The sequence below is a fragment of the Schizophyllum commune genome (assembly GCF_000143185.2).
Source record: "Schizophyllum commune H4-8 unplaced genomic scaffold SCHCOscaffold_14, whole genome shotgun sequence".
Lineage (NCBI taxonomy): Eukaryota > Fungi > Basidiomycota > Agaricomycetes > Agaricales > Schizophyllaceae > Schizophyllum > Schizophyllum commune.
In genome coordinates, this window is record NW_026089551.1 from 953,869 (window position 1) to 979,628 (window position 25,760).

Below are 25,760 nucleotides of genomic sequence, written 5' to 3' on the forward strand. Positions count from 1 at the left end.
AACACAATTGGAACAATTGTCGTGCTCTTGAAAGCTATGACCGTCGGGTCTGATGTCGAACGAAACAGGGACGGCACCTGCCGAGAACAATTGTGGCGTATCCCCATCAGCAACAATGACAATAAGCGGCGCACGGACCTTGGCCTTTGTTCTCTTGTGACGAATTGCAGTTTTCAGCCTAGGCGGCCTCTATATAAGGCGCCATCAATTATGAATACTCCCCACTCTTTCCCTTAACCCTCATCTACATCCTCGTCGTCTACTCCAACTCTCCTCCATGTACTCGAGTGCCGCTGCGCGTGTCGTCGAGACATACGAGATTGCTTTCCGCATCTTCAAGAATGTCCAAGACGACGACGGGAACGCTGCTCTTCTGCCGATCACTCTGGTCAACCACCATGTGGGCTCCATCGCGCTCGACATCCTCTGGGAGGTGCAGGGCGACCTTGGCTCACTCCTCTTGGTTCTACGCGACCGTTTAAAGCGCACTCCAGAGGAACGATTTACACGCGTGGTACAGTATGAGCATGGGATCATGGAGACGGAAACTCTGAAGCATTGGGTGAGTACTTCGTTACTTTCTGTGACTTCTGCGTCTGACAATTCACGACCCTAGGTTATATCACTGAAGCCTGATAGCAACAACAAGATATCTCTGTCGCCAACAGATTGGGAACGCCTTCAATTCTACGCTCGCCGCATCAAGGTCCTCTACGACGAACAACCCTACCCACCATGGGTTTATAGCCATCACCTGCATCACGATACGCTGTGCGCGATCCTCGCTGCCGGGGGAGGACAGGCGCTGCTCCCCAACCTCTACCATCTGAACGTCGGACAGCGTGTGATGCAACTTCTCGAGACAGCGAAGCTATCAGCGCGCTACGTAGACGAAGGCGGCGAGCGCGTTCCCTATGTTGGCCTGGTCACGCGCGCGGACGACGAAGGGCACAGCGAGTGGCTTCCGGGCAATCTCTGCCGCCTCGATCGGATACGTTTCCTTGGGCTCGAACCCGACGAACGGCTGGCGATCTTGCCTTTCCTGCGCGACCTACAGTCTCTTGAGGGGCTGCGGCTCAAGTTCCTCGACGTTGAGGCAGAAGAGGACCTACGCTTGGACAGCAAAACCGAGCGCGCGGTGGGCTTCACAGGCCTGAGGGAGCTTCACATCACCAACCCGGTGCAGATGGAGACCTTTGCGGCCACTCTGCACGAAGTATCTACAGAGCCGCTGAAGCTGAAGGAACTACACCTGACGGGCTTTAGCCACCGCTCTCACGGCGGGCGCGCCACTGAAGATGATTACGAACTGTACAAGCGCATCCGCGACACCTGCGACCACGACGCGCTCAAGCGCCTCAGCGTCGTCACGAACAGTTCCGGGCACATGAACGAGCCCGCCAGATGGATCTACGCCGACCTCCTCGCCTTCCCCAACATCACGCACTTCCGGCTCGATATCTGCGCGTGGTACTCCGACCCGACCGGCGCGCTGAAGATGTTCACTGCAGCCTGGCCGCAGCTCGAGAGCCTCGTGATACGCAACCAACTGTCGCTCGACCCGTGGGAGTCTGAGTTCAGCTTCTTCGACCTGGAGGACCTGCGGTATCTCGCGCGGCGCTGCCCGCGGCTCAGAAACCTCCAGCTCGACATGCGCTTGAGGTCCCGCGACAAAGTCCATCCGCCCCTCAGCGGCCTGGACGGCGAGCCCCTGCTCAACAGGCGCGTGGCGCTCGACGTGGGGCCCCAGGACGGCGGGGTCCTGTCCAGCAGGAAGTATTCGCGCCGTGTAGCTGACTTCCTGGCCAGTGTCTTCCCGTATCCTACGTTGGAATGCGTGTGCTTTTCGGATGACTACCGCGAGGAGTATTGGGAATGGATAGCTGCTGAGGATATGCGCCCGGGTCGAGAAACGGAGTTGGAAGAGGACGAGGACGAGTCAGAGCCAGAGCCTTACACCTACTACCGGTCATGGAGCTCAGGCTCTGGCTCAGACTGGGAATCCTCAGAGGAAGGCGACTCGGATCGGGAAGACGACATGAATGAGTCGCTACAACCTCGCGACACCTAGCTTCCTTTGCATACAGTGTTCATATGCTCCCTGCTGTAGAGTACACGTTGTCACAATCCTGGTCACAGAGCCTTCCTTGGCCATTGACTGCGGTGGCCATAACCAGCCCTTATTCACGTCAAAGACCAGATGATTGTCTGTGATAGTGGTGTGCGACGCTCGGAGCTCGCTTTGACCTGTACAAAGGACTTTTGTTGTTCGCGTGTATGTGTATGACCGGCGTTGAGGCAACATATATAAGGCGCGTACTGTCATGTCGAGACCATCCTCTCTTCTTCTTTCTTCTAACCCAGTAATCATGTCGTCGCACCCCGGAGAAACAGATGGGCCCTCGGCTGCCACTCGAGTGGCATCGCTCTACGAGCTCATGCACCCCATCTTCAAAAGCGTGCAAGACGACGAGCTTGATGGACCTGAAACCCTCATGTTATTGAGCACACTCTCGCGCTTCGTGGGTGGCATTGCCCTCGATGTGCTGTGGGAGCACCTAGGAGACCTCACACCTCTGTTCTCTATTCTCCCGCATGTAGAGATACAACAGTCGGAAAGCATACGGCAGCAAGGGAGCCAGGTCTCCAGGTCATACGACACCATAATGCCTACAGTGAGTAGCTCGATGCCTGTGACCCCGAGGCGCACATATACAACTAATGCACGCAGATCCTGACTGTCGACAACATAGAGGAGCGCAGCCTGCCCGAAATCATCACCGACGCTCAGTATACGCGGATGCAGCTTTACGCTTCCCGGATCCGCAAACTAGATGGCATGGACATGCACTATGACTGCCCCACTATCATTCACCCGCGCCTCCTCGCTGCCGCGCTCGCGCACGGCCCGCTGCTCCCTCGGCTGCACACCTTCTCTCATGGGCCCCTGACTATGTTCTTCTTCAAGGACGTGCGCCTCCGGGTCGCTGAAGGCCCCGTCAGGATGACCGCCGCAGTCGGCGACCAAGCACTCGGGACGCTCTTCCCGCTCGCCAACGTCCGCGTGCTCACTCTCAACGCTAAGCAAGGACTCCATGGGCTCCCCGTCCTGCGCGCGCTCCCCTGCCTCGCAGAGTTATCCATCGGCGGCGTCGGGTCGAGCAACGCGCCGCTCGACGACATCCCAGCAGCCACGGAAGCGGGCTTCCGCGCGCTGAGAAAGCTGAACATCATCTACCCCCACAGCCTGCGCGCCGCGGCGCTAGCGCTGCGTGCGCTCTCCTCTGGGCCGCTCGAGCTGACCCATTTCGCCGCCGAGGAGTGGTGCCGCAAACCCGAGGACGACATGGACGCCGCGCGGGGGCTCTTCGCCGCCATGCGCGCCTGCATCGCGCGCGACAGCCTCACGCAGGTCAACGTCGTCACCGGCCTGGCTGGCGCGCTCCCCAGCCACGAGCTCCTCGCCGACCTCCTCACGTTCCCGCACATCACCAGCGCCGCCATCGGGTGGCAGAGCGGCGACGCGGACATCGACGGCGCGGTCGAGCTGATGTGCAAGGCGTGGCCGGAGCTGGAGGAGCTGGAGATATTGCCGGATGCGCCGTGGAGCACGCTCGATGCGCTTGCCCCGTATACCCCGCGAGTGACCTTGCGCACGCTCATCCCGCTGGCGCGGCACTGCCCGAGGTTCAAGAGGTTTTTCCTCACGTATCTGGACCTCTCCGACATACCCGATCCGGTGGAGGTGCGAGAGGACGAGTGCATCGAAAACAGGCCGATCGTACTGGAGTTCATGTGCTCGGTATTGTCGTACGCGCAGGTGAAGCCAGTGGCGGCCTTCCTGACGAGCGTCTTTCCTAAGGGAGGGATAGAGTGCATAGAGCCCGGAATGTCAGAGGAGATGTGGGGGAGGGTATGCGCGAACATGGGCATCAATCTCGGCAAGCTGGACTTTTCCTCATGTGAAAAGTATATCGTGTAGGTGGAAGTGCCGCCAGTTTAGAGACTTATAGTGACCTTCGACCGTAACTTGAGACCGATCACGCCTCCACCACGACCATCCCAGCCTGGGATTGTGGCACGGCAGACGGGGCACCTGCAGTAAGGATTAGAATGATACACACAATGAATACGCTTCTGTGTCTTACTTTGCCTCCAATCCTTCCGGCGTGTGCGCCGCACGCAACATCGCGGTCTTGACGGCCGTAAACAGACAGCTCCCACAGCAGATATGGCCGCAGGGAGTCAGTGTCGCATTGGTCGGCGCGAAGAAGCATATTGGGCAAGTATACTCGGCGAGGGGCGTCTGCTTGGGCGGTGGCGCGGGCGAAGCGGGCTCGGCTTTGGGCTCGGGTGTAGGTGAGCGCGTAGCGGCGCGCTGTTTCCCCTTCGCGTTGGCAGAAGGAGAGGGGGGCCTGTCAACGACCCCCAGCCCTATGTCGGGCAATGTCTCGACGTCGGCGTACTGCTCCGGCTGCTCCAGTACGTCCGCGACTGTCAGGTCAAAGCCAACTTCTTCGGGGCTCTCGCCGGATGGGCCAGCTTCAGCCTGCATGTTTCCCGCCGTGGATGTACTGGTTTCGAGTCCGTCGTGCGCGACGTGTATAGCAGCAATCCTCCGCGATCGTTTGGACTGTCTCGGAAGGCTGATAGATCTGTGCTTTCGCTTCGTACTTCCAGAGGAAGACCCGGCCGTGGACCCTGGAGTAGATGCACGAGAGCGGGAACGAGAGCTGGTCGCGGAACGCGCGGCGCGAACGAGAGATGCGGCGCGTGAGCGAGGCTCGCGGTTCCTGCTGGTCATGGGCGTTGGGAGAGGGGAGTCGTCCGCTCGCGTGCAGCCCCTGTCGACGTGTCGCGCCTCCGCGCGCTCGCTGCCCGCATCGACTCGCTGCTTGGCATTCACTTTTCCCGCAACGACTGGGGACGTCGACGCGGCAACCGCGGATGACGACAACGATATGGGAGGAGGAAGTCCGATCGCGACGGCGTAGAGAGGACGCGGGCAGCCGCGTGCTGTGCTGTCTGTTGTCGTTGTCGCGCCGGATCCGACGAGCTGTCAGTGCGTACGCGGTCGGGTGTGCCAGCGATCGCAGGAGGAGAGAAGGGCGGGATGGATGCCGGCACGCCAGCTGTCAAGGCGCGACGTCATCGCCGCGGGCTTCCGAGTCTGCGTTCGAGTCCCGCGCGACCGGCGATTCCAGCTGGCATCGAGTCGGCGTCGAGTCAGCGTCGAGATGGCGGTCTCCGACGGTCGTCCCTGCGCGCCCCGCGTGACGTGACCGAACATCAACCGTCGCGTTTCCTAATCGGTCAAAAGTGAGAAAATTCGCATCTACAACCTCCTGTAATTGCTATCTCGCGATCCGCTGCAGCTAGCGACTTCGGACAAGGTGCGGCGGGAGTGTATTGACTAAACTAAGAGGTTCCCGAGGTTACAAGTCGCTGCAATTACTCCTTCCTGTACTATTCCCTCCGAACTCGCTGGGAAAGCGTGACACCTCGGCTCTAACAATTGTGCAGGCTCGAGTCCTTCTCCGTTTCCTGTTGTCCAAAGACGAAGTCGCAGGGTGTGGGTAGGCCAACCTCTCTGCAAAACAACTAGTCCCTCCTCTTCCTTGCTCCCCTCCTCTCGATGTTACTCTCCCAGTCACTCTCCTCTGCCACCAGCGCCCACCATCACAGGCCCCGCTCCAGCCATCACAAATCGTCCGTTATCCACGATAATTATTCCGTGATCTCGCTCGGACATCGTTCGATGGCTGTTAATCGCCGTCAAGGGCTCGCCTCGGCCCCCCTTCCGTCGTACGAGCTCTCGTTTACCTTTCGCGAGCTGATCCGCAGCTGCTCGAGACCCAGCCATGGGCGGGTCATATAAGGCAGGGGCGTGAGGTGGGTGCACAGTGATTCTGCTCTCTATTCGCATGCTACACAACGAGTACAAGTCTGAAGCGTACAAATCGCAGGACGTGCTACGAGCATACAGGTGACAAGCACTGTGGGTGATTAGGAGAGAATGGACGGAGCGCAGGGGGATTGAGAGCTCAGCCAAGGCATTGACGGAGGAGATGTAAAGGTCGAGGGTGAGATGAGACGCCGACGGGCGAGATGAGACGCCGACGGGCGAGACTAGCCGTGGTCGAGGCTGCAGGCATGGTTGAGAGGCTGTCGAGGGGCTGAGGAGATAGAGAAGGAGACGAGAAGACCGAAACCAAGATGAGAAGACCAAGACGGAGATGAGAAGACCATGGGGCAGATGTTGGGATGGCGGTGATGCTCGAGGCTCGGCCGAGGGTCAAGGGTCGACTCGAGCGGATCAAAGGTCGAGTCGAGCAGATCAAAAGCCGAAATCAAGGGTAGAGTCGAGACTCGTCGGATTGCCACACAGTCAGTCATGAGCAAGTCGAGATCGACAATGAGCAGCTTGAGATCAAGAATGAGCAAGTCAAGACCGAGAACGAGCAGGTCGAGACTGAGAATGAAGAAGTCAAGACCGAGAATGAGCACATCAAGACCGAGAATGAGCGAGTCAAGACCGAGCAAGCTCGACAAGCCCGAGCTCAACAGACAAGGTCATATTGCATAGTACACATCATGACAGGAGTATAGAAGGCTTCGCAGCAAGAGTGAAGTCGTGAGAAAGCGCTCGAGGAGGTGGAGAGCGCTCAAGAAGGTAGAAAGGTACCCGGGAGGTCAGGGAAGCGCTCGAGGGGTCATTGAGACGCTCACAGCTGCATCGGAACATTCGAGGGCCAGCAGCGCACTCGCGGGTTGGCGACACGCTCGTGGGTCAGCAACGCGCTCGCGGGTCAGCAAAGTGCTCGAGAGCCTATCTGTGTGGTCGAGAAAGTCTCGAGTAGTTAAGGCTGCCCCGGCCGTATCACCTCGCTCGGCGGACGAAGATCCATGGATATATAAATTGGGGGGCTTTGTAGATCACTCGGGGGCCTTCGTAGATCGCTCGGAGGGATTCGGGCGTTGTGAGATAGTTCGGGAGGCGACGGACGATGATGGGAGATCTAGGAGGGTTAAGAGAGTGCTTGGCAGCCTGGGAGAGCGCTGAGTGGCTCGAGGCGACCGCTGAAAGCTCGAAGCGAGACAGATTCATAGAGGGGTCGCGCTTGAAGGGAAAAGCGAGGGTGAATGACGAGCTCGAGAGCGGAAGCGGAAGCGAGGATGTATTGCAAAACCGAAGGGCCTGCTAGGAGCGAAGGTGAGGGTGAAGGTTGCGCTTGGGAGGGAGAGCGATGGCAGAGAAGACAGCTGAACGAGACAGTGAAGAGTCAGTGTTTGACGGACAGATGAGTGCAAAGTAGAGCACGTACCTTATTACCCCATTCGCCGGACGAATTTCTGTTGCTTCAGCGCTTGAATCGACGGGAGGGCTTCGGGGCTGGATTCGACGCGCGAGAGTTGACGAGGAGTAGTTGGGGTGAAGCCGCAATCGCACGAGAGTCACCGAGGTGAAGCCAAGGTCATTGAGGTGCAGACAAAGTCACTGGAACGAATCCAACGTTGTTGAGCTTGCACGACAGGGAGAACGATGCTGGAAGCGTCGATGACTTGCAGATAGCGCTGGGGGTTCGTTGCTCGACTTTGCGCGACGAAGATGGTGCCGCCGAGTGGATGGCGGCGTCAGCGAGTTAGCGAGTTGTTGAGTCAGAGCGCAGGCGCTTCGGAAGTTGGTGACTTGATTTCTGAACGTCGATTGGCTGCCTCGGGATTCTAAAGCGCCGTGAGCTGTCGGCTTTCGCATGAGAAGCAAGTTACGCACCATATATCCCTGCTCGGCGGACGAAAATACATTGCTTCAGCGCTTGATGAGGTGGTTGGCAAGGACGAGAGAGCGACGTGGGGGAATTCTCATTCGAAGACGAGCCTGTAAGTCGTGGGATGGCGAGGCCGGCGGTCGGCGAACGGAGATCTGGGCCGTGAGTATTCCGGCCTCATTCGGCGGACGAGAATCATTCGTGTCGTCGTGATCTGGCACTTGTAAGCGGTGGGATAGATTGCAAGAGTCGTAACACGCACCTTATGTCACCGCTCGGCAGACGACGATCTATTGCTTCAGCATGGCATCCGACTTAAAGGTGGCGTGCGGCGATGAGGACGAGTTTCGGCGCTCTCGAAGGACTCTGGCGGCGGCGAGGGACAGACTTGACGACAGGGAGACGGTCTAGAGCAGAGTGAGCGCGGAGTTTTGGCGGGGTAAAGAGTAGGACGTACCGTATATACCCGCTCGCCGGGGGAAGACATCCATTTACCCATCGACTACGGCGATTTGTGCATAGCTAATCGCTGGCTGTCAAAGGCCGAGCGTTCAGCCTTGTGTAGCAATCAGCAGACGTAGAAGCTGAGCAGAAGCGCTCGCAGCTGTCGTGAGCTCAAAGCCGGTGACGAGGTGACATGAGAGGAAGGACACGGCAGCGCAAAGGGCCGTCATGGACGAGAAAGTCCGGCAGCGAGACGGACGGTGAGCGGAAAGACCGAAGGCCCCGATTCCGGGCGCTCAGGGTCGCGGAAAGACAGGGGAACCTCCCAAAGTCGGAAGGTTTTGACGAGAAGCCCGCCGGAGTCAACAAATCGACATTCCTCCCCGCGCGGGGCATTTGCCTAGGCCACTCCGCGCGGGTGCCTGAGTTGAAGGGATCTTGATCTTGCCGATACACGTGTTTCGAGCAGCGCGGCGCTCGACGAAGAGGTCGACGCTTGTGGGCTTGCCCCGCGAGGTTTTCTCGCCGTGAGATGAGCAAAATAGATAGCAATCGACATATGACAGTCTGCCTGAGTGAGAAGAGAGCCCCACGGCATATCACCAAAGTCACCTTTGCAGCGAGGAGACGATCGACGGGGCGGCGCGCAGACACGGGGAACGACGGTGACGGCCGGGAACAAGGAGCGTGCCTTAAGCGCCGGGCGCTTACCGGCTTCCGCGCCGCCCCGCCGGTCGTCGGCAACTCCCGACCGCGCTTCCCCCGCCCGCCTCCCGCGTTCTGCGCCCATCGCCATCGCCCCCCGTACTTTCGACAACGGCATCCTCGTCGCCAAGTGATTCCCCTCCCATCACCAACTAGGGGAACGGACAGCGCTACGGGCTCCTTGAGAACGTCTTGAACGACACGGCTACTGCTTCACGACGCGATCTCTGGCTACGACACCTATCCCCCATTACCCCCAGCACCCACGATGGGTCCAGGCATGTCCCAGACGCACCTACGAAACATATCCGAAGGCGCACTTGGTGTCAGTCAGCAGGGAAAGCGTCCTCCCTTATCGTAACTGAAGGTCGAAGCAAGATGTATGCATACCCGACCCGAATATCCATGGTAAGTCGTCACTTGGGTGGAAATACCTGACGTCCAAGGAATGAAGGGGGGAACCTGGGAGAGACGATTTATGCAATTTCAACTCGCCTCCACCGCGTATTGAGGTCTGTAGGACGTCGGGAAGGGCGTTTTGAATATGTGGCGTCGCGTTTGGTGCGCTCATACAATCACCACATGGGCCTTTGCTGACCAAATAAGCACAGATACATAGTCTTCGAGTAGTATACACGTGAATCTGGAAGTTTGGACAGCCCTGGCGCAATTCCCACCTTGCAATACACACCGTCTCCTCGTCCTCCCGCATCTTCCCCATCACGAACACGCCCTATACACGACGCCCAGCCTCCTGTACGTCACTACGGCTACACTACCTACCATGTTTACAGCATTACGACACTCCCCGGACTCGGTCCTCGCGTTCAAATCGCCGAATATTTGCTCGCCGCCATTCACCTCGCCTACGACTTCCTCCGCTTTACGGTAGGTGGATCCTTCCGAATGCGACGCTCTAGACACTTAAATATCCGATCAGAAGTCTGGAAGCTTGATGCGCGCCGGCGGCGGCCTCGGCGCATCCGCGCCCACTCTGCTATCCTCACCTTGGCGAGAACAATGGACCGGCCCCATTATGCCCTCGCTGAGGACCGCTAACCATCTTGACATCGCCGCATACACGTGTCCCGTCACTGCCGAAGCTTTGAGATAGCGACTCGGTGAGGAGGAGGCACTTCTGGCGTGCCGCCCTCTGCGCCGCTCAAAGCCTGCTAAATGGAGATACAGCGTGATGGCAGCAAGTTCGACTCTTTCCCGGGCTTTGCTGCGTCGCACCCGGGCCACGTCACCACGGACACGTGTCACGCGACGTCTAGTGCACTCTCCGCGACCGTACCTACGCTGTTTCCCAGTGGACGCGGTCAAGTAGGCTCTATCCAACGCCCTGCAACCTGCGCGCCACCCGACGGAAAGATCGCATAAACCCCTGAACTTCCGTACCGGAGGCCACGTGCGCGGGATCTCAAGCCCGGGTGAGCAAGTCTCGACGCATTTTCTGCACGCTCTGACTGACATTCGCGCAGGGGGGCAGCGGAAGATTGAATGCGCGCGCGGCGCGCATCCCCCCAATCTTCCGACTTTTCGGTGGGCGGGTCCCGGTCGCGGACAGCCGAGGTCTGATCCGGAAATATGCGACGCCGGTCTGGAAAGTTGGGCGGCGACTGGGCACGGCGTTGGGCCGTTTGCGAGGTATAAAGGGTAAGGACATCTAACCGCTCCAATCAGCAATTCACGTTCTCTCCTACCTCCCCTTAGCCTCACCATCTCTTCTTGGATACTTTTTGACCACCGTCCTATGTGAGCCCTCCTATCATTCGCTTGTTCTGAGTCTTATGCCCTCGTTCCTTGAGGTCAACCATCTCTCTTTGGCTCATTGACGAGTAAGTCTACCTTCTTTGGTCACTACTGCTTGTAATACTCATCACACTCCTTATCCAGACGCTCTACTACTTATTGAAGCGCGCGCTTCCATTCCTACGACCGCTGTACACATTTACTGATCGCTTTCACAGCCTTCTTGCAATGCGCACCATCAATCGACACCAAACGCACTTGCCGGTTTCGATGCTCGTCGGGTATGTTTATCGACTTTCTATCTAACTATCGTGCTTCCTAACTCGTTGGACAGCGATAGCACTTAGACGCCGCTGTCTGACCCTTTCTCGCCGGGTAAGGACGGGCTGGATTTCCGACGTCGCACCACCCTGACCAGGCTTGCTCTAGGCCATCACATCGACCAACACGACCCGCGACTGCCACTCTCAACACACCACCATCGGCGCCAACGCCGGGCTCACCCTCCGCGCCTCAATGCGTGCTCAGCAGGCTTACGACTGGAGTTTGGGCGACGCAGTCGTACCTTTTCCGCGACCCCCGAACTCTCGGACTCGGCGCGTCTAGCACCTCGGGCGTTGCGGATGGCGTTGTGTTATGCGGTGAGCACGGCATTATCCGTTCAGGCTCGCTTGTCTTGACGAGGACAGTGACCGCTCGACGGTGGTCGCATTGGGGCGGGCCGCCGTACGGCCTCCGACGGTGGTTGGGCTGCAGGCCTACTGCCGTCTCTGTCGACGAGCATCAAGACAGTCTCACTACCGTGATTTTCCCGGTGAGTCTGCGCTTTTTCTCATTCGTCCCGCCACGCACTCAACGAAGACACAGAGCTTAAAGTCACTCCGTAGCCCCGCCCTCTTTTCCTCGCTCCCAGCGCGACTTCGAAGACGTGCGAGCGTCGCTAGTGCCGGTGAGCTGATACCCCTCCGTCGCGTTTCGTGGCTCATCTCAGCGCAGGCAACGAGCACAGCGATCGGCACGCTGTTGCCCGCCCCCTTCCTTCCTCTACGTCGGCGTCTGGGCTATCCCCGACTGTCGTCGTCACCACACACAGCAATTCAGGACACCTCCCCCCTCCTTCTAGGCCCTTTGCCCGGGTCATTCCGACAGCACGCGACGATGCAGGGGGCCTTCTTCTCGAACCTCGTAGGCCGAGGGTACCCAATCCGGGGGCGGATGAAGGTGGGTGCACGAACGCGCGTCAAGCTCTACACTGGAGGGCGATATCTCACGTCGTGTTGACTCTGTTGCAGATGCCTTTTCGTGGACACCCGGGTCCCCATCGGGGTGCACGAGCGCTCTCGCGTAGAGGACGCGTGGAGGACGCAATGAGGGTGGTCCACCCTCGGTCTTGGTGGGTTTGCTCGCCCCCCTAACGCATTCAAACTCCCACTGACCCCCTTCCAAAGTGGATTATCGACATGCCCCGCGCCATGAGACGCACGCGCGGGATCCCTCCGCCGATATAGATGAAGAGGGAGGATTACATCTGTTGAAGGGGGGCATTGCTGCGCGCCGGTGAGTTATGCTCAGTACACATTAACCGCGCTGACCCCCTCCTCCTTGATTTCTCTTAGATCCTCCGACCGCCGGAGGCACGTGTGCGCTCCCCTTTCTGGAGTATGCGAGGGGGAGGGGTCCTCTCCACTTTTTCAAGGGAAAGGAACACGCTGGGAGGGGGAGACGCTAGGTGAGCTGTGCGCTTTTCGGATTTGATATTTCTATAACACGCGCTCACTGAATCCATTCTCAGACCAGGCAGAGCCGCCCAAGGCATACACGCGCTACTTCGGGCGAGAAAGTCGATGGGGCAGGGGACTCGCCCGCATCACGTCAAGTGGGAGCGATATGCGGAGGCACTATGACGCGAGAGAGGGGAGAGATTATTGGTGAGCTGCTCCATTCACCGTTCGCGCTCCTTCGCTATGAAGACCACGGCGAGGGTGGGGTTACCTCCCCCCTACCCTTTTGACCTCATCGTGCTGACCCCGCATTTGAAGGATTTGGAGATGATTTTTGCCGACCCCGAGCCGCCGGAGGCATGCGCGGGGTCCCTCGGTGAAGGATGCGACGAGCGCAGGGTGCCCTCCCTTCCCTTCCGCAGTTACAAGCGGACTGATCCCATTTTACGCGACCATCGGCCAACCTTTTTGCGAGGTCGAGCCGCCGGAGGCGTGCGCGCACCCCCAGTGAAGGCGCGAAGAGGGCGGGGGCCCTCCCCCTTCTCTCCGACCTGAGCTATGTTGGGGGCACCTTGACCCCCTGTAAGAAGTTATTTTGCTGAGACTGAGCCGCCGGAGGCGTGCGGTGCATCCCTCGAAGGGGGATGCGACGAGGGTGGGGGATCCCTCCATCCGCTGATCTTAAGGCCCCCCTTCGCATGATTTTGAGTGACTTCAGGCGTATTCGAGAAACCGGAGGCGAGCGCGGGCCCCCTCGTTGAGGAGTGCGACGAGGGTGGGTCTCCCTCCCCCTTCCCCTGTCATAAGCGTACTGACCCGCCCTCTATAGACCTTGAGACAATTTTCTACGGCGGCAAGCTGCCGAGGCGTGCGCGGGCTCTCTCGGGCGGATGACGCGACGGGGGAGGGTTCTCCCCCACCCTTTCAAGGAAAAGGGATGGACACGGGGACGCTTGAATGCGGGAGGGGGTAGACTTGTCGGCGAGTTATGCCCCTTCAAGTTGTTTTTGGTCAAGCTAACTAACCCGCATCGTCGCTGGGATGAGCCGCCGAAGGCATGCGCTCGCTGCTTAGGGCGGGCTAAGCGCCGGGGAGGGGGTCCCCCACCTTTGGGAGCATGAAGGAGTGTGTGCGGGGCGCCTTCCCTCGCGAAAGGGGGGATGGGGTCACTGGCAAGTCATTTCCATCTCTTTGTTTCCGTCGCAGCGTACCGAGTGCCTCGCCATCGCAGCCAGGTAGAGCCGTTGGTGGCATGCTGGGGTGGGGACCCGCCCCCACCCCCCATTTCCAAAGACTGACGGTTTTTCGACGGGGTCCAGCCGCCGGCGGCGCGCGTGGGCCCCTCGAATGAGGGATGCGTCGAGGGTAGGACTCCCTCACTCCATTCCCCCTTTTTGATAAGCCCGCTGACCCCCTTTCGAAGGGTATTTGGACGACTTTTCGTCGACCCCAAGCCGCCAGAGGCACGCGCGGGGTCCCTCGGTGAAGGATACGACGAGGGTGGGTCACCCTCTCGGCTCCCTCCTTGTTGTGGGGCTACTGACCCTCTTATACAGGATCTTGGATGACTACTCGGCGAGGGGGAGCCGCCGGAGGCGCGCGTGGGGTTGCTCTATGAGAAAAGCGACGAGGGTGAGTTACCCTCCCCCCACCCCATCCCTTCTAATCGCAAGCGGACTTACCCCCCTTTTGCAGGATCTCGCACGGCTTCGGTGAGGCCGCAACGCCGCAGGCGAGAGCGAGATTTGTGGCGGAGGTATAGGGTACTCTCCCCCTTCCCCATCGCCTCAAAATCGTCAGGAGCGTACCGACGCCTTGTGAGGCATTTTTTTTATGGGGCCGAGCCGTCGGAGACGCGCTCGGGCGCCCTAGGTGAGCATTGCGAAGGGGGTGGGGGAACCCTCCCCTTCTCCTTCCCCCCCCCTTTCCTTCTCGAACGCGTACTGATTCTCACTCGGCAGACAATCGGGTGCCTCAAAATCGCCGGGAGCGGTGCGCGCGCTGCCTAGGTGAGTTCTACGTGGAGGGTTGGATACCCTCCCCACCCCCTTCCCGCTATCGGGGACTGACCGCTGTCTGCAGTGCGCTCGTGCCCGCTTAGTCGCTGACGATCAGCGCCTGCTGTCGGTTTGACAAAGGCGGCCGGGTAGGGGACTTCCTACCCCCCTCCCCTTCCCCCGCGAGGACGGGTGTCATTTCATGGTGGCGGTGAGCTATCTTATCCCCCAATCCTTCCCCTCCGTCCCCTTCCCCTTTCCTCCTCCTGCCCGTCCCCTCCCCTTCCCTCCTCTTGCCCCTCCCCTCCCACCTCCACCCCCCGCTCTCATCGACGCCCTCCCATCAGATATCCCTTCATTACCCCTTCCCTCACGATGCGCGCCACCTTCCATGCGATTCTCAAGGCTGGGAAACCGTGAGGTGGGGCGCGACTGCGAGGGGAGGGGCACTGGGATTTGGGTTGGTGCGCCCGAGGCGTGCTTTCTCATTCACTCACTGACGTTTTTGCAGTTCTGGTTGCGATGGAAACAACCGCGTTGACGCGCTATCCGGCTTCGTTCTCCGCGAGGGGAGGAGGGAAAGTGAGGAGTGCGAGCGCGCGGTTCCTCACGAGCGAGGGAAGGGATAGCGGGAGGGGGCTCGTGATGCGAAGATGGCGAGGTGGATGCTACGCGCCTTTCTTTCGAGCTACTTGGGGTGGGGTTTTAGAGTCGCTTTGACTCGCGCGCGACGACGCGACGTCGAGTGGGGTGTAACTCACGAATTCAAATAATTACCACTTTTATCTAGATAGATCGATATACAACGCTTAGAACAAGCGGACGGGCTTGCCCGTGGTCGTCTTGGTGTGCAGCGACCTGACGTTCTGTCAGTTCTTCTTGAGCAGGGGGACCAGGAGGTCGATGCGCAGGCGGAGGGAGGGTGAGTGGCAAGCTCGCGGTTGCGGTCGAACGCGACTTGATTAGAGCTGAATGAGCTAGCGGGGATGAGATGGGATGTGTTATGAGCGGAAGGATGTCCTTTAGCGAGGCGGGGGGAGGTAACGATAGGGATGTCGCTGTCACTCGCGCTTTCCAGGCTTTCGAGCGAAGGCGATGGCTAGGGATTCCGAGCAAAGTGCGGCTGGTAGTAAGCGTGCAGACAGGCTATTTACCATCCTATCGACGAGCTCTGCTGTTGACTCTGTTTACGGGTCCCTTTCCCCTCCCTCCTTCGATCCCGAACTCGGAAATCCCCGCGCGCACGAGGCGCTCGCCGCCGATAACCAGCGCGGGTTCGACTGTTTCGACGCCGAGCGCGCATCGCGCGCGACAGCTTCACGCAGGTCGAGGTAGTCACCGGCCTGGCTGACGCGCTCCCCCTCCTCGCGCTCCCGCACATCACCAGCGCCGCCATCGGGTGGCAGAGCGGCGACGCGGACATCGACGGCGCGGTCAAGCTGATGTGCAAGGGATGGACGGAGCTGGGGAGCTGGTGGAGCACGGTCGATGCGCTTGCCCCATATACCCCGCGGGTGACCTTGCGCACGCTCATCCCGCTCGCGCGGCACTGCCCGGGGTTCAAGAGAATTTTGCTCACGTATCTGGACCTCTCCGACATACCCGATCCGGTGGAGGTGCGAGAGGACGAGCGCGTCGAAAACAGGCCGATCGTACTGGAGTTCATGTGCTCGGTATTGTCGTACGCGCAGGTGAAGCCAGTGGCGGCCTTCCTGACGAGCGTCTTTCCTAAGGGAGGGATAGAGTGCATAGAGCCCGGAATGTCAGAGGAGATGTGGGGGAGAGTATGCGCGAACATGGGCATCAATCTAGGCAAGCTGGACTTTCTCTCATGTGAAAAGTATATCGTGTAGATGGAAGTGCCGCCAGTTTAGAGACTTATAGTGACCTTCGACCGTAACTTGAGACCGATCACGCCTCCACCACGACCATCCCAGCCTGGGATTGTGGCACGGCAGACGGGGCACCTGCAGCAAGGATTAGAATGATGCACACAATGAATACGCTTCTGTGTCTTACTTTGCCTCCAATCCTTCCGGCGTATGCGCCGCACGCAACATCGCGGTCTTGACGGCCGTAAACAGACAGCTCCCACAGCAGATATGGCCGCAGGGAGTCAGAGTCGCATTCGTCGGCGCGAAGAAGCATATTGGGCAAGTATACTCGGCGATGGGCGTCTGCTTGGGCGGTGGCGCGGGCGAAGCGGGCTCCGCTTTGGGCTCGGGTGTAGGTGAGCGCGTAGCGGCGCGCTGTTTCCCCTTCGCGTTGGCAGAAGGAGAGGGGGGCCTGTCAACGACCCCCAGCCCAATGTCGGGCAAAGTCTCGACGTCGGCGTACTGCTCCGGCTGCTCCAGTACGTCCGCGACTGTCAGGTCAAAGCCAACTTCCCCGGGGCCCTCGCCAGATAGAGCCTGCGTGTTTCCCGCCGAGAATGTACCGATTTCTGATCCGTCGTGCGGAGCGTGTATAGCAGCAATCCTCCGCGATCTTTTGGGCTGCCTTGGCAGGCTGACTGATCTGTGCTTGCGCTTTCTACTTCCAGACGATGATCCGGTCGTAGACACACTATCAGTGAGATCAATGGATCCCGGAGTAGATGCACGAGAGCTGGTGGCAGAACGCGCGGCGCGAACGAGAGATGCGGCGCGTGAGCGAGGCTCGCGGTTCCTGCTGGTCATGGGCGTTGGGAGAGGAGAGTCGTCCGCTCGCGTGTAGCCCCTGTCGACGTGTCGCGCTCGCTGCCCGCATCGACTCGCTGCTTGGCATTCACTCTTCCCGCAACTACTGGGGACGTCGACGCGGCAACCGCGGATGACGACACGATTGCGACGGCGTAGAGAGGACGCGAGGACGCGGGGACGGGAGGGTGGCTGCTTGGTGGGATGTGCTCGCTGTCGCGCCGGCTCCGACGAGCTGTCAGCGGGTACGCGGTTGGGTGTGCCAGCGATCGCAGGAGGAGAGAAGGGCGCGAAGGCTGCCGGCACGCCAGCTGTCAAGGCGCGACGTCATCGCCGCGGGCTTCCGAGTCTGCGTTCGAGTCCCGCGCGACTTGTCGGGTGAGCGGTGGCCAGACGGCGAGGCTAGGTAGACTCGAGTCAGCATCGAGATGGCGGTCTCCGACGGTCGTCCCTGCGCGCCCCGCGTGACGTGACCGAACATCAACCGTCGCGTTTCCTAATCGGTGAAAAGTGAGAAAATTCGCATCTACGACCTCCTGTAATTGCTATCTCGCGATCCGCTGCAGCTAGCGACTTCGGACAGCGTGCGGCGGGAGTGCATTCACCAAACTAAGAGGTCCCCGAGGTTACAAGTCGCTGCAATTACTCGCTCCTTTACTATTCCCTCCGAACTCGCTGGGAAAGCGTGACACCTCCGCTCTAACAATTGTGCAGGCTCGAGTCCTTCTCCGTTCCTTGTCGTTCAAAGACAAAACTAAAGGGTGTGGGTAGGCCAACCTCTCTGCAAAACAACTAGTCCCTCCCCCTCCTTGCTCCCCTCCTCTCGATTTTTCTCTCCCAGTCACTCTCCTCTGCCACCAGCGCCCACCATCACAGACCATCACAGACCCCGCTCCAGACATCACAGACCCTGCTCGAGCCATCAAAAATCATCCGTTATCCACGAAAATTATTCCGTGATCTCGCTCGGACGTCGTTTGATGGCTATTAATCGCCATCGAGGGCTCGCCTCGGCCCCCCTTCCGTCGTACGAGCTCTCATTTACCTTCCGCGAGCTGATCCGTAGCTGCTCGAGACACGGCCATGGGTCGGACATATAAGGTAGGGGCGTGAGGTGGGTGCACATTCTGCCCATGCTACATGCTACAGTGAACACAACGAGTACAAGGCTCGAGATAGGCTACAAGCGTATAGGTGACAAGCGCTGTGGGTGAGTGGGAGAGAATGGACGGAGCGCAGGGGGATGGAGAGTGCAGCCGAGGTGTTGACGGATGAGATGTAAAGGTCGAGGGTGAGATGAGACGCCGACGGGCGAGACTAGCCGTGGTCGAGGCTGCGGGGATGTTCGAGAGGCTGTCGAGGGGGTGAGAAGATAGAGCAGGAGACGAGAAGACCGAGACTCAGTCGAGTCGATTCGAGCATGGTGAGCATCAAGTCGAATGGATCGAAAGCCGAAATCAAGGGTAGAGTCGAGACTCGTCGGGTTGCCACACAAGTCAGTCATGAGCAAGTCGAGATCGAGAATGAGTGAGTCGAGACCGAGACTGAGCAAGTCGAGATCGAGAATGAGCAACTTGAGACCGAGAATGAGCACGTCAAGACCGAGAACGAGCAAGTCAAGACCGTGCAAGCCCAACAAACGAGCTAAACAGCCAAGGTCATATTGCATAGTACACATCATGACAGGAGTATAGAAGGCTTCGCAGAAACAGTGAAGTCGTGAGAAAGCGCTCGAGAAGGTAGAAAGGTATCCGGGAGGTCAGAGAAGCGCTCGAGGGGTCAGTGAGATGCTCACAGCTGCATCGGAACATTCGAGGGCCAGCAACGCACTCGCGGGTTGGCAACACGCTCGCGGGTCAGCAAAGTGCTCGAGAGCCTATCTGTGTGGTCGAGAAGGTCTCGAGTAGGTAAGGCTGCCCCGGCCGTATCACCTCGCTCGGCGGACAAAGATCCATGGACATATTAATTGGGGGGCTTTGTAGATCACTCGGGGGCCTTCGTAGATCGCTCGGAGGGATTCGGGCGTTATGAGATCGTTCGGGAGGCGACGGACGATGATGGGGAGATCTAGGAGGGTGAAGAGAGTGCCGGGAAGCTTGGGGTGAGCGCTGGGCAGCTTGGCGTAAGCGCTAAATGGCTCAGGGTGAGCACGGGAAGCTCGAAGCGAGACAGATTCATAGAGGGGTCGCGCTTGAAGCGAAAAGCGAGGGTGAATGACGAGCTCGAGAGCGGAAGCGGAAGCGAGGATGGCGGGCAAAGTGGAAGGGCCTGCTTCAGAGCGAAGGCGAGGGTCAAGGTCGCGCTCGGGGGAGGCGAGGCGATTGCCTTGGGAGGACAGGCATGGCAGTTGACTTGAGAGCGATGATAGAGGCTACAGCTGAACAAGACAGTGAAGAGTCAGCGTTTGACCGACGAGTATGAAGTAGAGCACGTACCTTATTACCCCGCTCGCCGGACGGAATTCTATTGCTTCAGCGCTTGAATCGACGGGAGAGCATCGGGGCTGAATCCGACACGCGAGAGTCAACGAGGAGTAGTTGCGGCGAAGCCACAGTCGCCCAAGAGTCATCAAGGTGAAGCGAAGGTCGTTGAGCTTGCACGGCGGGAATAACGATGCTGGGAGCGTCGATGACGTGCAGATAGCGCTGGGGGTCTGATGCTCGGGTTTGCGCGACGAAGATGGTGCTGCTGAGTCGATGGCGGTGTCAGCGAGTTCTTGAGTGCGAGCGGAGGCTTCGAGGGCTAATCTTCCGCTTGCCAAACATCAATTTCACCGCCGCAGGATTCTGGAGCGTTGTGAGCTGTCGGCTCTCGTATGAGAAGCAGGTTACGCACCGTATATCCCTGCTCGGCGGACGAGAATACATCGCTTCAGAGATTGATGAGGTGGTTGGCAAGGACGAGGGAGCGACGTAGGGGACTTCTCATTCGTGGACGAGCCTGCGAGTCGTGGGATGGCGAGGCATGTGGTCGGCGAACGGAGATCTGGGCCGGGGGTCTTCCGGCCTCATTCGGCGGACGAGAATCATTCGTGTCGTTGTGATCTGGGCACTTGTAAGCGTCGGGATAGATTGCAAGAACCTCATTACACACCGTATGTCACCACTTGGCGGACGACGATTAATTGCTTCAGCATTGTATCCGACTCGAAGGTGGTGTACGGTGATGAGGATGAGTCTCGGCGCTGTCGAAGGACTCTGACAGCGGCGGGGGACAGATTTGACGACAGGGAGACGGTCTAGAGCAGAGTGAGCGCGGATTCCTGGCGGGGTAAAGAGTAGGACGTACCGTATATACCCGCTCGCCGGGCGAAGACATCCATTTACCCATCGACTACGGCGATTTGCGCATAGCGAGTCCCTGGATGTCGAATGCCGAGCGTTCAGCATTGGGTCGAAATCAGCAGACGTGGAAGTTGAGCAAAAGCGCTCGCAGCTGTTGTGAGCTCGACACCGACGACGAGATGGTATGAGAGGAAGGACACGGCGGCGCAAAGCGCCACCACGGATGGGAAAGTCGGGCGGCGAGACGGGCAGTCGGCGGTCCGAGAGCGCACGAGAGCGACCGATCGCCCCGATTCCGGGTTTCAGGGTCGCGGACAGACGGGGGAACCTCCCAAAGTCGGAAGGTTTTGACAAGAAGCTTGTCGGAGTCAACAAATCGACATTCCTCCCCGTGCGGGGAATTTGCCTAGGCCACTCCGCGCGGGTGCCTGAGTTGAAGAGGTCTTGTCCTTGCCGATAAACGTGCTCGAGCAGCGCGACGCTCGACGCAGAGGTCGCCGCTGGAGGGCTCGCTTCGTAAGTTTTCTCGCAGCGAAATGAGCAAAATAGATGGAATTGGCATATCACAGTCGGACTGAGTGAGAAGACAGGCCCCCCGACATTGCCGGAGTCACCTGCACAGCGAGGGGGCGGTCGACGGGGCGGCGCGCAGACACGGGGAACGACGGTGACGGCCGGGAACAAGGAACGTGCCTTAAGCGCCGGGCGCTTACCGGCTTCCGCCCTGCCCCGCCGGTCGTCGGCAATTGCCGACCGCGCTTCCCCCGCCCGCCTCCCGCGTTCTGCGCCCATCGCCGTCGCCCCCCGTACTTGCGACAACGGCATCCTCGTCGCCAAGTGACTCCCCTCGCATCTCCAACGAACGGAACAGACAGCACAACGGTATCGCTCGAAAGCTTTCGAACGACGCGGCTACTGCTTCATGACGCGATCTCAGCCTACGGCACCTATCCCCCATTACCCCCAGCACCCACGATGGGTCCAGGCATGTCCCAGACGCACCTCCAAAACATCTCCGAAGGCGCACCTGGTGTCGGTCAGCAGGGAGCGCGTCCTCTCTTATCGTAACTGAAGGTCGAAGCAAGATGTATGCATACCCGACCCGAATATCCATGGTAAGTCGACACTTGCGTGGAAATACTTGACCTCCAAGGATAGAAGGGGGGACCGTATAGATACGTTATCTGCCAATGCGACTCGCCTCCGCGTCACATTGAGGTCTGTAGGACATCGGGAAGGGCGTTTTGAATATGTGGCGTCGTTTTTGGTGCGTTCGTACATTCACCGCATGAGCCTTCTCTGACCGGAGAAACACAGATAAATAGTCTTCGAGTAGTATACATGCGACTCGGGAGGTTTGGACAGCCCCGGCGCCATTCCCACCTTGCGATACACACCGTCTCCTCGTCCTCCCGCATCTTCCCCATCACGAACATGCCCTATACACGACGCCCAGTCCCATGTACGTCACTGCGGCTACACTACCGGACATACCTAGAGCATTACGACGCTCCCCGGACTCGGCCTCGGCGTGCAAATCGCCGAGCATTTGCTCGCCGCCATGCACCTCCCCGACGACATCCTCCGCTTTACGGTACGTGGATCCTTCCAAACGCGATGGTCTAGACACTAAAATATCGGATCAGAAGTTTTGAAGTTTATTGCGCGCCGGCGGCGGCCTCGGCGCGTCCGTGGCCACTCCGCTATCCTCCCCTTGGCGAGAACAATGGACCAGCCCCATTGTGCCCTTGCTGAGGACCGCCAACCATCTTGACATCGCCGCATACACGTGTCCCGCTACTGCCGTAGCTTTGAGATAGCGAGTTGGTGAGGAGGAGGCGCTTCTGGCGCGCCGCCCTCCGCGCAGCTCAAAGCCTGCTAAATGGAGATAGAGCCTGATGGCAGCAAGTTGGACTCTTTCCCGGTCTTTGCTGCGTCGCACCCGCGCCACGTCAGCACCGCCACGTGTCGCGCGCTCTCTGCGACCTTACTGACGCTGTTTCCCGGTGGACGCGGTCGAGTAGGTGCTGTACAACGTCCTGCAACTTGCGCGCCACCCAACGGACAGATCGCATAAGCCCTCGTACTTCCCCGCCGGGGGCCACGTGCGCGGCATCCCAAGCCCGGCTGAGCGAGTCTCGACGCACTTTCTGCACGCTCTGACTGACATTCGCGCAGGGGAAGCAGCGGAAGATCGAATGCGCGCTCTGCGCGCATCCCCCCAATCTTCCGACTTTCCGGTGGGCGGGTCCCGGTCGCGGATAGCCGAGGTCTGATCCGGAAATATGCGACGCCGGTCTGGAAGATTGGGCGGCGACTGGGCACGGCGTTGGGCCGTTTGCGAGGTATAAAGGGTAGGGCATCTAACCGCTCCAATCAGCAATTCACCCCCTCCCCATTCTCTCCTACCTCCCCTTCGCCTAACCGTCCCTTCGTGAAGGATTTCTGACCACCGTCGTATGTGATTCCCCTGATCCTTTGCTTGTTCTGAGACTCACAACCTCTTGCCTTTAGGTCAACCGTCTCTCTTCGGCACATTCACTGGTAAGTCTGCCTCCCTTACTCGCTACTACTTGTTATACTCACCCCACTCCTTATTCAGATGCTCTACGAACTATTGGTGCTCGCGCTTGCATTCCTACGAGCGCTCTACGCATTTACTGATCGCTTTCACAGGCTTCTTGCAACGCGCACCATCAATCGACACCAAACGCACTTGCCGGTTTCGATGCTCCACGGGCATGTCTATAGCTCTCTATCTATCTGTTGTACTTCCTAACTCATTAGACAGTGATAGCGCTGCACGTCGCTGCCTGACCCTTGCTCGCCGGGTAAGCACGGGCTGGATTTTCGGTGTCGCGCCACCCTGACCGGGCGTGCTCTAGGCCATCACGTCGACCACCCCGACTTGCTACGGCAACTCTCATCTCACCACCATCAACGCCGACGCCGCGCTCATCTTCCGCGCCTCGATGCACGCTCAGCAGGCATGCAATTGAAGGTCGGGGGACGCGGTCGACTCCTTCTGTAGCTCCCGAACTCTCTGACTCGGCGCGTCTAGCACTCCGGGCGATGCGGATGGCGTTGTGGTATGCGGTAAGCACGGCATTATCTTTTTATGCATGTTGGTCCTGACGCGCTCGAGGGAGACCGCTCGACGGTGTTCGGGTTGGAGCGGGCCGCCATACGGCCTCCGACGGTGGTTGGGCTGCAGGTCTGATGCCGTGTCTGTCGAGAAGCAACAAGACGGTCTCACTACCGTGCTGCTCACGGTGAGTCAGCGCTCTTTCTCACCTTCACGTACTCAACGAAGGCATGGAGCGCGATCTCACCCTGAAGCCCCGCCCCCTTTTCCTCGCTCTCGACGCGACTTCGAAGGCGTGCGAGCGTCGTCAGTGTCGGTGAGCCAATACCCCTCCGTCGCGTCCCATGCCTCACTTCAGCGCAGGCGATGAGCGCGGCGTTCGGCCTGCCGTTGCCCGCACCCTTCCGACGTTTATGTCGGCGCCTGGGCTATTCCCGACTGTCGTCGTCACCACGCGCAGCGATTCAGGACACCTCCCCCCTCCTTCTAGGCCCTTTTCCCGGGTAATTCCGACAGCACGCGATGATGCAGGGGGCCTTTTCTCGAAACCCGGTGGCGGGGGTACCCAAGTCAGCCGTAATAGCGAGCTGGGGGTGAGGGGGGACCTACACTGGAGGGTGATACAGCATTGCATTTCCCGCCTTCACGTCGTGCTGACTCGTTCTCAGATGTCTTTTCGTGGACACCCGGGCCGCCGGAGGCATACACGCGCGCTCTCGGGCGAAGGAGGCGATGAGGGTGGTCCGCCATCGGTCTTGGTGGGTTTGCTCGCCCCCTAACCGCATTGATAGTCCCGCTGACCCCCTTCCAAAGTGAATTATCGACATGTCTCGCGCCATGAGACGCACACGCCAGCCCCCTTTGCCGATCCAGGTGAAGAGGGAGGGGTATATCTCCTTGAGAACTGGAGGAGAGGGGGCATTGCGGCGCGCCGGTGGATTATGCTCATCATATATTAACCTCGCTGACCCCTTTTTCCATAATTTCTCTTAGGTCCCCCGACTGCCGGGGGCACGCGCGCGCTCCCTCTTCCAGAGCATGAGATGGGGGAGGGGCCCTCCCCACTTCTTTGAGGGCAAGCGGCGCGCTGGGAGGGGGTGGGATGCTGGGTAAGTTATGCGCTTTTTATTCTTATTTCTGCAAAGCGCACTTACTCGACCCAATTTCAGACAAGGCTGAAACGCCGAAGGCATACGCGCGCTGCTTCGGGCGAGGTAGCCGATGGGGGAGGGGACTCGCCCCGCATCACGCCAAGTGGGAGCGATATGCGGAGGCACTATGACGCGAGAGGGGGACGAGATTATCGGTGAGCTGATCCCTTTACCGCTCGCGCTCCTTTGCGATGAAGACCACGGCGATGGCGGGGGTACCTCGCCCCCCTACCCTTTCGACCTCATCGTGCTGACCCCGCTTTTGATGGATTTTGGAACGAAGTTTCACCGACCCCGAGCCGCCGGAGGCATGCGCGGGGTTCCTCGGTGAAGGATGCGATGAGGGCGGGGTGCCCTCCCTTCCCTTTCGCAGTTACAAACAGACTAATCCCATGTTACGCGACCATCGGCCAATTTTTTGGCGAGGTCGGGCCGCCGGAGGCGCGCGCGCACCCCCTAGTGAAGGCCGCGAAGAGGGCGGGGGCCCTCCACCTTCTTTCCGACTTGAGTCAGGTTGGGGGACCTTGACCCCTTCTATGATGTCCTTCTGCTGAGCCTGAGTTTCCGGAAGCGTGCGGGACATCCCTCGAGGGGGGTTGTGACAAGGGTGGGGGATCCCTCCATCCGCTGATCTCAAGGCCCCCCTTCGCATGATTTTGAGTGACTTCAGGCGTATTCGAGAAACCGGAGGCGAGCGCGGGCCCCCTCGTTGAGGGGGGCGACGAGGGTGGGTCTCCCTCCCCTTCCCCTGTCATAAGCGTACTGACCCGCCCTCTATAGACCTTGAGACAATTATCGACGGCGGCAAGCTGCCGAGGCGTGCGCGGGCTCTCTCGGGCGGATGACGCGACGGGGGAGGGTTCTCCCCCACCCTTTCAAGGAAAAGGGATGGACATGGGGACGCTTGAATGCGGGAGGGGGTGAAGTTGTCGGTGTGTTATACCCCTTCCTTGTTTTTGGTCAAACTTACTAACTCGCATCTTCGCTAGGTTGAGCAGCCGAAGGCATGCACACGGTGCTTCGGGCGAGCTAAGCGCTGGGGGAGGGGTTCCTTCTACCTCTGGGAGCGCGAAGGAGTGGGCGAGGGGCGCCTTCCCTCGCGAAAGGGGGGATGGGGTCATTGGCAAGTCATTTCCATCCCTTTCGTTCTGTTGCAGCGTACCGAGTGCCT

At 59.4% G+C, this 25,760-nt stretch overlaps 10 protein-coding genes across 10 annotated transcripts; 6 read left to right on the forward strand and 4 right to left on the reverse strand.

Annotated features, from left to right (window-relative positions):
• Positions 1–153: 153 nt before the first annotated feature.
• On the forward strand, positions 154–2,334 carry SCHCODRAFT_02592995 (uncharacterized protein). The gene is made up of 2 exons (XM_003027152.3): positions 154–562; positions 617–2,334. Exons 1-2 carry the CDS (start codon positions 278–280, stop codon positions 2,069–2,071), a joined length of 1,740 nt encoding a protein of 579 aa, XP_003027198.1. The 5' UTR covers positions 154–277; the 3' UTR covers positions 2,072–2,334.
• Positions 2,335–2,800: 466 nt separating this feature from the next.
• On the forward strand, positions 2,801–3,085 carry SCHCODRAFT_02452519 (uncharacterized protein; the record flags this gene model as incomplete). The annotated part of the gene is made up of 1 exon (XM_003027153.2): positions 2,801–3,085. A coding segment is annotated over one exon (285 nt), but the record flags the coding sequence as incomplete, so codon positions are not given.
• Positions 3,086–3,262: 177 nt separating this feature from the next.
• SCHCODRAFT_02519286 (uncharacterized protein) lies at positions 3,263–3,927 on the reverse strand (the record flags this gene model as incomplete). The annotated part of the gene is made up of 2 exons (XM_050343418.1): positions 3,263–3,678; positions 3,732–3,927. 2 exons carry the CDS (start codon positions 3,925–3,927, stop codon positions 3,263–3,265), a joined length of 612 nt encoding a protein of 203 aa, XP_050197504.1.
• Positions 3,876–17,211, reverse strand: SCHCODRAFT_02643419 (uncharacterized protein). Its single transcript, XM_050346324.1, has 2 exons — positions 16,411–17,211; positions 3,876–4,096 (listed from the first exon to the last, which is right to left on the reverse strand). The coding sequence occupies exons 1-2, from the start codon at positions 17,067–17,069 to the stop codon at positions 4,000–4,002; spliced, it is 756 nt and encodes a 251-aa protein (XP_050197505.1). The 5' UTR covers positions 17,070–17,211; the 3' UTR covers positions 3,876–3,999.
• SCHCODRAFT_02115160 (uncharacterized protein) lies at positions 17,172–17,634 on the forward strand. Its single transcript, XM_050341835.1, has one exon. The coding sequence runs from the start codon at positions 17,274–17,276 to the stop codon at positions 17,535–17,537; it is 264 nt and encodes an 87-aa protein (XP_050197506.1). The 5' UTR covers positions 17,172–17,273; the 3' UTR covers positions 17,538–17,634.
• A 1,362-nt stretch (positions 17,635–18,996) lies between these two features.
• On the reverse strand, positions 18,997–20,399 carry SCHCODRAFT_02717927 (uncharacterized protein; the record flags this gene model as incomplete). Its single annotated transcript, XM_050347069.1, has 5 exons — positions 18,997–19,420; positions 19,505–19,811; positions 19,905–20,054; positions 20,163–20,307; positions 20,358–20,399. The coding sequence occupies 5 exons, from the start codon at positions 20,397–20,399 to the stop codon at positions 18,997–18,999; spliced, it is 1,068 nt and encodes a 355-aa protein (XP_050197507.1).
• A 744-nt stretch (positions 20,400–21,143) lies between these two features.
• On the forward strand, positions 21,144–21,838 carry SCHCODRAFT_02643439 (uncharacterized protein; the record flags this gene model as incomplete). The annotated part of the gene is made up of 3 exons (XM_050346325.1): positions 21,144–21,468; positions 21,514–21,620; positions 21,671–21,838. A coding segment is annotated over one exon (231 nt), but the record flags the coding sequence as incomplete, so codon positions are not given.
• Positions 21,839–21,914: 76 nt separating this feature from the next.
• SCHCODRAFT_01106472 (uncharacterized protein) lies at positions 21,915–23,352 on the forward strand (the record flags this gene model as incomplete). Its single annotated transcript, XM_003027154.2, has 7 exons — positions 21,915–21,947; positions 22,532–22,593; positions 22,794–22,810; positions 22,868–22,897; positions 22,956–22,973; positions 23,030–23,184; positions 23,239–23,352. 7 exons carry the CDS (start codon positions 21,915–21,917, stop codon positions 23,350–23,352), a joined length of 429 nt encoding a protein of 142 aa, XP_003027200.1.
• Positions 23,353–23,800: 448 nt separating this feature from the next.
• SCHCODRAFT_02643442 (uncharacterized protein) lies at positions 23,801–24,475 on the reverse strand (the record flags this gene model as incomplete). The annotated part of the gene is made up of 3 exons (XM_050346326.1): positions 24,243–24,475; positions 24,106–24,193; positions 23,801–24,043 (listed from the first exon to the last, which is right to left on the reverse strand). Coding segments are annotated over exons 2-3 (224 nt in total), but the record flags the coding sequence as incomplete, so codon positions are not given.
• A 154-nt stretch (positions 24,476–24,629) lies between these two features.
• Positions 24,630–25,396, forward strand: SCHCODRAFT_02115394 (uncharacterized protein). Its single transcript, XM_050341837.1, has 3 exons — positions 24,630–24,744; positions 24,854–25,316; positions 25,370–25,396. Exons 1-2 carry the CDS (start codon positions 24,660–24,662, stop codon positions 25,141–25,143), a joined length of 375 nt encoding a protein of 124 aa, XP_050197510.1. The 5' UTR covers positions 24,630–24,659; the 3' UTR covers positions 25,144–25,316; positions 25,370–25,396.
• Positions 25,397–25,760: the final 364 nt, after the last annotated feature.

Bases quoted from the DNA above. Each gene is read 5' to 3' on its own strand.
- SCHCODRAFT_02592995 (XM_003027152.3), top strand. From the start codon at position 278: ATGTACTCGAGTGCCGCTGCGCGTGTCGTCGAGACATACGAGATTGCT. The intron at 563-616 runs GTGAGTACTTCG...TCACGACCCTAG, and splicing joins CGGAAACTCTGAAGCATTGG to GTTATATCACTGAAGCCTGA.
- SCHCODRAFT_02643419 (XM_050346324.1), bottom strand. From the start codon at position 17,069: ATGACCAGCAGGAACCGCGAGCCTCGCTCACGCGCCGCATCTCTCGTT. The intron at 4,097-16,410 runs GTAAGACACAGA...TCCTTACTGCAG, and splicing joins CCGGAAGGATTGGAGGCAAA to GTGCCCCGTCTGCCGTGCCA.
- SCHCODRAFT_02115160 (XM_050341835.1), top strand. From the start codon at position 17,274: ATGTGCTCGCTGTCGCGCCGGCTCCGACGAGCTGTCAGCGGGTACGCG.
- SCHCODRAFT_02115394 (XM_050341837.1), top strand. From the start codon at position 24,660: ATGGGGGAGGGGACTCGCCCCGCATCACGCCAAGTGGGAGCGATATGC. The intron at 24,745-24,853 runs GTGAGCTGATCC...GACCCCGCTTTT, and splicing joins AGAGGGGGACGAGATTATCG to GATGGATTTTGGAACGAAGT.